This window comes from Micropterus salmoides, unplaced genomic scaffold, assembly GCF_014851395.1.
Source record: "Micropterus salmoides isolate LMB-PRFRI ecotype aquatic unplaced genomic scaffold, ASM1485139v1 Ms_hic_scaffold_1710, whole genome shotgun sequence".
Classification (NCBI taxonomy): domain Eukaryota; kingdom Metazoa; phylum Chordata; class Actinopteri; order Centrarchiformes; family Centrarchidae; genus Micropterus; species Micropterus salmoides.
This window is the reverse complement of record NW_024040830.1, coordinates 1-11,493: the sequence shown is the minus strand read 5'-3', so window position 1 is coordinate 11,493 and position 11,493 is coordinate 1. Positions and strand designations below refer to the sequence as shown.

General features: G+C 37.5%; 1 protein-coding gene and 1 long non-coding RNA gene across 2 annotated transcripts; both read left to right on the top strand.

Annotated features, from left to right (window-relative positions):
* The first annotated feature begins 2,736 nt into the window (after window positions 1–2,736).
* Window positions 2,737–7,148, top strand: LOC119908252. The gene is made up of 7 exons (XM_038725970.1): window positions 2,737–2,858; window positions 3,298–3,333; window positions 3,878–4,183; window positions 4,642–4,905; window positions 6,665–6,769; window positions 6,883–6,898; window positions 7,016–7,148. Exons 1-7 carry the CDS (start codon window positions 2,822–2,824, stop codon window positions 7,146–7,148), a joined length of 897 nt encoding a protein of 298 aa, XP_038581898.1. The 5' UTR covers window positions 2,737–2,821.
* Window positions 7,149–7,308: 160 nt separating this feature from the next.
* Window positions 7,309–8,789, top strand: LOC119908254. The gene is made up of 4 exons (XR_005445249.1): window positions 7,309–7,616; window positions 7,703–7,765; window positions 7,872–7,934; window positions 8,587–8,789. It is a non-coding gene; the product is annotated as an uncharacterized LOC119908254 (long non-coding RNA).
* Window positions 8,790–11,493: the final 2,704 nt, after the last annotated feature.

Sequence of the window (11,493 nt, the reverse complement as noted above, 5' to 3'; positions counted from 1 at the left end):
CCAGTTACGAACCAAAGCAGCCCTGTGGAATCTTACGTTGTCCCAAATGACAACGTACCTGAGCTACTCTGGGCCGTCTACCTGATCTGGTGGAATGAGTGTGTTGTGTAGGGTGTCCAGGAATGTGATCAGATGGGCTGATGTGGGTAATCGCTGCACACATTGTGATGTTCCCTCCGCGCTGGCCAGGGACTTCAACAATGGCACGCTGGCCGATGACATTCCTTCCCTCTTTCATCTTTTGTGGTTGAACCCAACCTCATCAATGAAGATGAACTGGTGCTCCACTGCAGCCACCTCTAGCTCAAGGACTCTGAAACACACATGACAATATCAGAAATAGACATGGAGTGGTCACTATTGTGAAGCACAATCATTATGATTACAATATTGAAATATGTATAATTTACTGTATACAGTTTTGAGTGTATGCATCAATTGTGGGACTCACTTGCACATAGTTATATCGCAAATCTTTGACTCTTTCTGAATTGTGTTCAAATGGCACCCTGTAGACCTGCTTCATCCTGAGATGATTTCTGCGCAAGACACGGTCCAGTGTTGATAAGCTTACCCTATCAATATTTTGAAATATGTCATTGTTTTCTATTATTTTTCTTTGTATTTGCTGTAATGTTATGGTGTTGTTTTCTAGGACCATGTTTATGATTTCAGTTTCCTGTTCAGAAGACAGAAGACGTTCCCGACCACCTTGTGTTGGTAATCTTTCAGTTCTGCCAAACAAATAGTAAAATACTGTAAATACAAAGTAGGTATACATTTCCTAAATACTTGAAACATACTTTACAGTATTTTTACAGTCCTACAGAACAGTCCACAGGCAATACTGTACTACTGTACTCATTGAGTACTGTATTGATACGCAGTACTGCAATTTGCTAGTGAGAGTAGATTTCTTACCTGTTCTCATTTCGGAAAGTCCGGATGATGGATGCTACAGTGTACCTGCTCATATTGGGCTGTACTCTTTGCCCAGCCTCCCTCATTGTTAGACCATGGTTGACCACATGATCAACCAAAGTGGCTCGTATCTCATCAGAGATTACGGTCCTTGGCCTTCCTTGTCCTCGTCCTCGTCCCCGTCCTCGTCCTCGTCCTCGTCCTCTTCCTCCTCTGGCTCTGCCTCTGTTTCCAATGTTGGTTGCCTGTGTGAGAGAGAACATCAGATTTCCTCCTGTTTTGAACAGCTTTTTCTACCAGCAGCTATGTTGTACGACACACGGAGCTAGATGGAGCCGGTGTAGGTACCAGATGTGATCGGGTGGTCAGAACTGCACGGGGGCCTGGGCCTGCAGGTAATCACATAACGTGATTGGCTGTATATTTGTATGATGTGGCAGAAGGTGATCAGCTGTACGTCGGAGTGTTTACATCCATAGTTATATATATACATTTTATTGTTTATTCAAAAATATGATACTGCCATTCATAAAATATAGCTGTGCAATTCCAACATTGTTTTCTGCTTAATATGATATGAAAAGTGCAAAGTGACTGTTCTATTTTTAGCAGGGACTATGTACAAGACGCAAGTTAAATTGCCTTGCCTGAGCAAAGGAAGTGGTTGTACTTCTGTGAGCTTTGTGAAAAGGGGAAGGAAGGAGGAGTGGATTATTCTTAGAAACATTATTTGTTATGTTATGGTGTTGTTTTCTAGGACCATGTTTATGATTTCAGTTTCCTGTTCAGAAGACAGAAGACGTTCCCGACCACCTTGTGTTGGTAATCTTTCAGTTCTGCCAAACAAATAGTAAAATACTGTAAATACAAAGTGGGTATACATTTCCTAAATACTTGAAACATACTTTACAGTATTTTTACAGTCCTACAGAACAGTCCACAGGCAATACTGTACTAATGTACTCATTGAGTACTGTATTGATATGCATTACTGCATTTTGCTAGTGAGAGTAGATTTCTTACCTGTTCTCATTTCGGAAAGTCCGGATGATGGATGCTACAGTGTACCTGCTCAGATTGGGCTGTACTCTTTGCCCAGCCTCCCTCATTGTTAGACCATGGTTGACCACATGATCAACCAAAGTGGCTCGTATCTCATCAGAGATTACGGTCCTTGGCCTTCCTTGTCCTCGTCCTCGTCCCCGTCCTCGTTGTCGTCCTCGTCCTCGTCCTCTTCCTCCTCTGGCTCTGCCTCTGTTTCCAATGTTGGTTGCCTGTGTGAGAGAGAACATCAGATTTCCTCCTGTTTTGAACACTCTATTTTGAACAGCTTTTTCTACCAGCAGCTATGTTGTACGACACACGGAGCTAGATGGAGCCGGTGTAGGTACCAGATGTGATCGGGTGGTCAGAACTGCACGGGGGCCTGGGCCTGCTGGTAACGTCACATAACGTGATTGGCTGTATATTTGTATGATGTGGCAGAAGGTGATCAGCTGTACGTCGGAGTGTTTACATCCATAGTTATATATATACATTTTATTGTTTATTCAAAAATATGATACTGCCATTCATAAAATATAGCTGTGCAATTCCAACATTGTTTTCTGTTTAATATGATATGAAAAGTGCAAAGTGACTGTTCTATTTTTAGCAGGGGCTATGTACAAGACTCAAGTTAAATTGTCTTGCCTGAGCAGGAAGTGGTTGTACTTCTGTGAGCTTTGTGAAAAGGGGAAGGAAGGAGGAGTGGATTATTCTTAGAAAAATTATTTGTTGTCAGCCTGTGAGATCATATTGATATGAGCTGTAACTTCTTTACTGGCACAGCTTCCTCTTAGTCTTCCTCATAATGTATGCTTTCAAGCTTTAAAGTGGTGTTTCAGTTTTGGATGTGAAGATGGGACATACTTTGTTCTGTGTGCTGGGGTTATTCTGTGAGTACATCACTGACTTACTCTTTTCGTGCTTACTAAAAACACTTTATGTTGCATTCACAGCATCACGGGTTGTCTAGAAACTGTAGGTTTCTTTTTAATGTGCCAGGGGAAAGTTGTGACACTGTTGTTTCGTCAGCAATGATGATTTAATACTGTATTTATAAGATGAGATAAACCTTTATTGATCTCCAGCGGGCAAATTTGGTTACTCTAGCTTACTATAGACCTACACATATTTTAAATATTGTCTTGTCTTTTTGTTTCTTGGCTGGTGACTGACTTTAAAGTGGAAGACTGTGTTGTGATAATGTTGATTGAGATTTGATATTAGACATTATCTAACCACAGTTGTTTTTTGTTTTAAATGACTTTGTTTATTCTCATTTTGACAGTTTGAGTGTGAAAATATCTGATGAAATATCAATCTTTATTTTAGTGCTGAATACACTCCTCCACTCTGGACATGCTGAAGGTGATTGCACAATCTCCCTTTTTCTGCATCACTCTGAATCACATCATCTGTCTTTATTCATTTATTATCAACATGTGCATCATTTTAGTGCATTTGTATCAACAAAAAGGAGAATATGACTATAAAGTGCTTGAGAGTGTTAACTTTCATATTCCAGCAACGTAGCAAACACACAGGCTAGTGAGTATAGATCTGCTTTTAAATTATGTGGAAATGTACTTATTTAGCAAACATATAAATTATTATTAAGTGAGACTTTTTCTAAACTCAGTGTTAATTGTGGTAGTGATTATGATTTCATACTTTGAAAACATTACATTTAGCAGTGGTTTATTGCCACCCATTTTGCTCATGATAACTAGTCTGGCTAAGTTAAAAAAGGAACTAAACTCTATCACGCAGATAATGATGTAAACCAGGAGGGTAAATGGACATGAAGAATGCATTTAATGTTTCGAGGTAAATGTGTTAAATGTGCAGGATCCAAACTGCACTCAATCCATAAACAAGAAAAGAGTTTTAATTCTGGGATATCTATTTCCAGCAAATAAAACCAAACCTGTCCTCACTGTGTCTCCATCCTGGCTGAGTCCTGGAGCCTCAGTAACTCTGAGCTGCAGTGTTAAAGATCCATCTGCAGGATGGAGGTTCTTCTGGTATAAAGCTGTTCCCAAACTATCAGGCAACTACTACGACCAAGAGCTGCTACCTGGCAGAAGCAACGGGACTGAACAGGATTCCTTCATTGTTCGTGAACAGACACACACAGCAGGATATAAGTGCAGAGCTGGAAGAGGAGATCCAGTGAACTACACTAATTATAGTAACACTATGTTTGTCTGGTCTAAAGGTCAGTGTGTTAGTGCCTTTCTTTCTTCCTTTTCTTTCCTCTATTCTGCCCCCACAATTAGTCATGTAGCTACCTAGCGAAGGAGTAGGTTACAGAGTATAGCAGAGGCATACGTCATCATCATTCATCAACAGTGTTTGGGTTACTCTCACTGCTGGAAAGGAAAAACAAAAGTTCTGCACTGCAGGTTTAAAAGACACTGATTTGTGGTCAGACAGGCACATGGACAGGTGGCAAATGTGGCGCCTGCAACAAATAAACAGGCATGTAAAGAGACAAGATATGGGTACAACTAGGAGATTAAAATAACTGATAGTTAAAAGGAAACTATGTGTTAAAAGATGGAGAGCAACCACTGTAATTAATATTAAGACAGTCAAAAGATGATTTCCACTGTGCTGCTGTTAATGTCATGATATCTCTGTGTTTGTTTTGACACCTCATTAGTTCTTTTTCAGATTTTCATCCAGCAACAGTCAGAGTGAGTCCTGACAGAGAGCAGCACTTTTCCTCTGAGCCTGTCTCACTGAGCTGTGAGGGAAACTCTTCTAAGTGGAGAGTGAGGAGGTTCACTAAAGCCGGCCATCTGTCAAACTGTTCTAAGTGGGGAACAATGACTGGATCCACATGCAACATCAACGAACTTCCAAACAAAACTGCAGTGTACTGGTGTGAGTCTGAATCAGCTCAATTCAGTAACGCGGTCAACATCACCGTACAAAGTAATTGCTTTTTTGTTTTAATTCTTATTTCACAATTACATAATTTAACATCTTATATTCAGATTTTATAGGTGATTATATTTTTTGGTTATATTATATAACCAATGCAGTGAAACGTTAAGGAGAGACATGGAACCCGCCATGAAATCAGTTTTTCTGCCCTTCACAGTGTTTATTATTAGACCTCTTATTATCAAAGAATTAGGACATATTGATCCTCAATGGCATTTGTGTAAATTAACCAATTAAATTTTGGGTATGTGATTCTAATCCAATACAAGTCTTTTTGTCAAATTCAACAAATATCTCCTCACGGTCCACTAGCTGTCGGTTCTATGTGTGTGCTGAAAAACAACCTGGTGTTTGTACCCAGCCCAGGTTCTGTAAATGGGAAACAAATAAAATGACTTGGACCGAGCCACACAAGACTTTTCCAGCTGTTCCAGCCATGATTTCTGAACTGCCCACGGACATTCAACTTACTCTCTAGTACACCAACATAGCTGTTGGTGTGATGTTAGCTGTATCTGTCTGGAGTTATTGTGCTGGCTCTGGGACTGCCTCGTCCTCTGTGCACGTTAGCTTCATAGCAGCAGTTGTAGCGACAGTTTGCTAACCCACAACTAAGCTAACATTAGTTACATTACTTGCTTTGTAATGGTTCGCTCTATTGCATGGATGTGTCATGGTGTTGGATTTCTCCAGAATTGCACACCAAATAATAAAGAGCAATTGCTGCTTATTTGTAAATATCTGAAATGATGAATTAATATTGCAATTTTACCTGATCTGATCAGAGCATCAGTTGCAACTTCATTAATTGACGCCACAGTGACTATAAACCTCCATCACCTTTGGTTATGTAAGAGTAACAGCAGAAGTGTATGAGCGATGAAAAGGTTTGCAACGACTTGATATTATTTGACTGTTTCACAGATAAAGATGGTGAATCCTGTCCATCCTGTGACTGAGGGACAGTCTGTTGGTCTTGGCTGCAAACTGAGGACAGGGACATCAGATTCTAATATATTTTTCTACCGAAATGGATGTCTCATCCAAAATGACAGGAGAGGGGCTGAATATTGCTGCAGTGTCAAAGTCAGACGAAGGCTTAGTGGAAATACTCAGGAAATGTGTCACCACATCTGTTTCTTTAAAACTTCCTTTTTCAGAAGCTATGTCACAATCTGAGATAAAAAGAGGTTGTCAAATACTTACTTAATACAAATACTCTAATTAGAAAACTAAAACAGGAGGTTCTAATGTACTGTGAATGTCTAATATCACACAGTCTAACAATAATTACGTATGTGCGCAGGTATGTACAATAAGTGTTAATTGTGTACTGCACTTGCATGGATGTACATTTGGACATTTGATTTGAACATTCATTTATGAACAATTTATACTATATATACTATGTGTATACTGTGTGTAAGCATGTGTGCTCTTAAGTATACACTTGTATAGTTATGTGTACATGTATGTTTTTTATTATTATTATTTATTTGTGAACTATAAGGTGTTAATGTATGTGTACGCACATGTGTATAGTGTGTGTAGTTTTTTTTTCCTTCCACATATAATTTCTGCAACTGGTCTGTTTTTGAACATGTGGCCCACTTGATCCTGGATGTGGGTTCACTTGTGAAGTCTTTTACATGGTTTCTTCTAATTTAGATTTACTAACTTGTGACCTCTTTTGTTTGTGAAAGCACTCAACTACAAATAACATTTATTAATACTTACCTTTTATTAGGACCTGAAGACTCTTCATTTCTTCTGCAGTTGATTGTTGGGCCAGTTTGTGGAAGTTTACTGATTATTCTCCTGCTGCTGTTGTGTTGCTACAGAAAGTCAAAGGGTGAGACCTTTTCCTGCTGATACTTGATGGTTTATAATCTGACTATTCAAAGTCATTATTGAATTCAGTGCCAAAACAAAATAATGTAACAACATTTTATTTTTGTTTTACAGATTCAAATTTTGCCAGGTGGGTAGACTTCTCTTCTCTCTTAGGCACTAAATGTTCCTTATTCAATTTACTGAATTTACTATATTTTATATATATATTGTTTATATATATATGTTTTATTTTATTATATTTTAGGACCCCACAGAGAACCAATCCGGGCTCTGCTCCAGATCAAGTGGTTTACCAGAATGAAACTACAGTGCACTCTCTCATCTGCATGGTCAGCCTTAAAAATGATCCAGATCCATTTATCATTTCATGTTTATGACATTATCATATCACAACACTTGCTTTCTGGTAGGCTTATTTTCAAGACTTAAACCAAATGAACTTTTCAGTTAGTCAATTGGAATATAATAAACTCATCTACTACAACCAGAAAAGATCAGAACTGAAAATTGGTTATAGTCATTGTTTACATTGTCTCTAGCTGAAATTATGTTAAACTATGAGACAGAGAGTATCATTAATTTATGGTATAAAATACATTTAATGCAATTTGAGTTACACCTTTGACATTACCCAATTCAAATAACTCAAAGAGTCTAAACATCAATGTCTTTTGCCCATATTTATATCTTTAAGACAATCTTACAATATATTTGAGTATATTCATCAGAAAAGAAGCAGCTTAGTTTGTATCCTAAAGTTGAAATGATCAATTTTACCGTGACTTGATTTTCAGGTGATGCTTGTCTCTCTGAATCAATCAGAGGCTCAGAAAATGCTGAAAATGGTAGGTACATTTTTTATTTATTTACACACAGAAGAATATTAGAAAAGAGTTGACAATCCTGTAAGTTAAGAACATGTATATTTCAGATGCAGATGAATCCAGCTATGTCACATACTCGTTGATTCAGCTTAAACACAGTAGTAATAAAGGTGAGTATACAAACAAATATTATAGTCAAAATATTCATCAGGCCAGTGATTTCTAAATAAAAGACAGTATTAACTCATCTTTTGATGCATCTGCTCATCTTTACAGGGCAGCATAATGAACCAGAGGAGAGCTCCCTTTACTCGAATGTGAAGACAAGATCAGCTGCAGGTACAGTCACTTGCAACAGTTTGTCCAATAGTTTGTTTTGAAATATGCAAAATATTATTGAAAGTAACTCTAGTTCAAATCACTCTAATTTTACTTCCTGTTATATTTTTGTTTGTTTTTTAATCTCTGGTCATGTTGTTGCAGACTAGCCTGTAAATGGAAATTCTGTTCTAGAGAAAAAAAATACAAAATACTGTTGATTTTTGCTGTAAAATGATTGCTGTTGGTTTGTTGCTTGGGTTTGAGTTTGTTCTCTGACTCAAAAGATTTTAAATAATCTTAACAATGCACAACATTCTTATTTTTTTAATATTTATTTTTATTGATTCTAATTAAACTTGCTTAATTGATATCCCCTCTATTGTTGTAACCTGTAACTATTTTCCTCCTGTTGTATTATGCATGCATAGTCTTTATTATGCATGTATACTGCAAATATGCATTTCTGACGAAAACAGTTTTCATGTATCATTAAATTCTATAAAGAAAAACACAATACTCTGCTGTGTGTTGGTTTGACCTTTGGGCTTTGCAATACTGTCATTTAACCTTTACCTAGATAATCTGTCTGCAGTTCAATGTATATTAAATCTATTATTGTTAAACATTTAAACAAATTAAACAAACAAACTAATCATCTCTCCGTTCATAGGAAGATCATCTCCTGCAGCAACAGAGGAAACTGTTTATTCAGAAGTCAAAATAGGAACGGCTCTTGGTAATAATGCTCCCATGTAATGTGCATGTTGTGATTTGTGTCTTTAAAGCGACTACATCTTAAATATCCTTTTATCTCTGCTTTTGCTGGTTTTCTTCCAGTTCCATAACGAGAATAGTATTACTTTTTCATGTGTAATGACCTTTATTCCTTTAAAAATGGACTGATACTGTATGTACTTTATTTGTACCTGGATGTTATTTTGCCGTTTTGAAAGCTATGTCACATTTTATCATTTTATGCAGCAATAAAACTTTTTCAGCAGCCAAATGTTGTGTCCTTTATTGCTTTTTAGTCATTTTTATGTGATCTCCTCTGCACACTTTTGTGGCTCATAGCTACACAGCTGGGGAAAACAAATGGACAGACATAAAACCAGAAATGTCAAAACATTAAGTATTATAAGTAATCTGTTGTTCTGTTTTTGGAGTTTTTTCATTTTTGGAGTATACAGGAAATCAACCCTCTTTACTTTTTTTAAATAGGCAATTATGCAATTCTTCTGTCAGATGTTAACCAAACTGTAACTTTTAAATGATGATGCCAGTGAATAGTTGTTGTGGGTTTTTTTGGTTTCTGAGGTTTTATTCCTTTTTCCTGTTGAAGATTTTTTTGGGTAGTTTTCCTAACTGAGTTTTAGCATTAAAATTAACTTATCCTTGGGGCATATTTTCCTGGCCACTAAATACAATCCTAGCAGCTATACCAAGTGCACTGATCAATGAGAAGAGAGCTGTCGTAAACGGGCGTGGCTGTGTTGGTATTTGGCTCTAGGGCTATTCAGTCAGGTGCCATTTCAGAGTAAGCAGGGCGAATCTCTTCGACACCAGCTTAAACAGTCCTCAGTTATACCTATAGGGTAATACCCATAGGCCTAGAGGATCGGACCCTTTAAGATGGAGAGCTGGTCCAGTACCTCCTGAACAGGGGTAACTCGGGATCTAACACGGTCTAAGGTAACAGAGTTTGTATGTTGTACAGATTGCAAAGCCCTCTGACGCAACGTTTTGATTCTGGAGCTGTTTCGTCACCTTCCACAATCCACAGGTTGACTTCCAGCAGAGAGCAGCTCATCAATTTCCTTTGTGCACTGCATTGTTCTTCACACAAACACTGAGGTTTTTTTAATATGGTTTCTAACCGCTTTGAGTTTAATTGATCTCTTCATTTTTCAAGTGTGAACACATCTGCTTAGAATTGATGATGATGATGTAGTGTGGATTTGGGACAAAGTTGCTGCTTCATTGATGTTGTTAGGCTCATGTTTGGCAGAAATTAGGTTAGTATAAATGGTAAATAAATGAATTTATTGAATGCTAACTACTACTATATGTTTACTATGGAGATTTATATTCATAAATGTACTGTACTGGTGTATGGATATAACCACAGAGAGTGTAATTGATTTTAGCCATCGTCATCCTCATTCATTTAAACTGACTCCACCAGAGATAGTTGCATTTAAAACCACAATAATGTGTGCGGTTTTTATTTCACTTGACGATGTGTACTGTAACTGACAGCATAACTAGATATTTATTTCATTGCTGTCTCTTCTAAAGTAATTTGTTGTGTTGAAAGATAAGATCTGGTGTCATATGATGACACTGCCTAAAATATATCCAGCAACACATTCTGTAGGTGTGAAAAGGAAGTGAAAGTGAGTTTAATTATCTCAAATTTACAAGCATTGTCATGGCTTGTCTATTTGTAAACAGTATGTTGTATGTTTTATGATATTAACCAGTTAAGAACTGGTTACATTTTGGGCTGGTCCACCATAAGCATCCAGTGTTTATATTGGTTGGTTTTTTACAGTTGTTGTTTTTTACTACTGCTTACACACGTTTCAATACTTTGTCTCCCTTTTCAAATGTACTCACAATTCTGCTCACATAAAATGCAAAATGCCTCAAATCTCCTTCAAAATGAAACACTGCATTAAAAATGACATAAAAACCAAATGAAGCACCTGCAGCAGATGGCAGTAATTATTGGATTACCATTTACACACTGTTTCTAAATCTAAAGCTCTTTTTCACATTTCCATACAATGTTCTAGTGTAAAAGTAATCTGCTAAGAGTGGTTGAAACATACACTGTAAACACCAATGCAATGTTAAAACAGCAAATATTTATTTGGCAAAACTTACAGTTGTAACAGTTGCACAGTGTTGTATCATCCTTTTATTGCCAAACAATAATTTTTATTTTACATTAACCATTACATTGTTGCAACCTGTTCTAATTTCTTTAGGTTCAAATTACGGTCACCACTGTAAAGCAACTCAAATTGGGCTTGACTCTCAGTCCAGCTTCTCTCACTGTCAGCCTGTGGTTGATCACATGATAGGGGCGGCTGTGGCTCAGGAGGTAGAGCGGGTTGGCCATTAATCAGAAGTCGGCGGTTCAATCCCTGGCTCCTCCGGTTGTGTCGAACTTGTCCTCGTTGTCGCCCCTGCCTCTCCCTCCTTCTCCCCTTGCTCTCTGCCATTGTTGGCATCCATGTTCAAAACAGGTAATTTGACCTTTGACCTATGTATAGTTCTGCTGTATACTACGCAGTTGTGATCAGAAGTTAGTGTTTGCACATGTGAGGAGTGGCTGTTTGATCTTGTGACTAAGTGTTGCATTTTCTTTGGTTGTGTTTGGAAAAGGAAGAAGGTCAACTTTTTGTGTCTTAGATAGAGAATTGTGTGTGTTTTGATAAAAGTTTTATGCAGTTGAAAATCACTTTGAGTGAGAAGTTTTAACCACATGTGATGTAAAGATTTTGGTGTAAGCAGTTGTAAAAGACTGTGAAGTGTCATCGAAAAAAGGCTGAGGTTTGGTGCCTATCTG

Excerpts from the sequence above, each read along its gene's own strand:
- LOC119908252 (XM_038725970.1), top strand. The coding sequence starts at position 2,822 with ATGGGACATACTTTGTTCTGTGTGCTGGGGTTATTCT. Across the intron at positions 2,859-3,297 it reads CTGTGTGCTGGGGTTATTCT|TGCTGAATACACTCCTCCAC; the intron begins GTGAGTACATCA and ends TCTTTATTTTAG. Across the intron at positions 4,906-6,664 it reads GGTCAACATCACCGTACAAA|GACCTGAAGACTCTTCATTT; the intron begins GTAATTGCTTTT and ends ACCTTTTATTAG.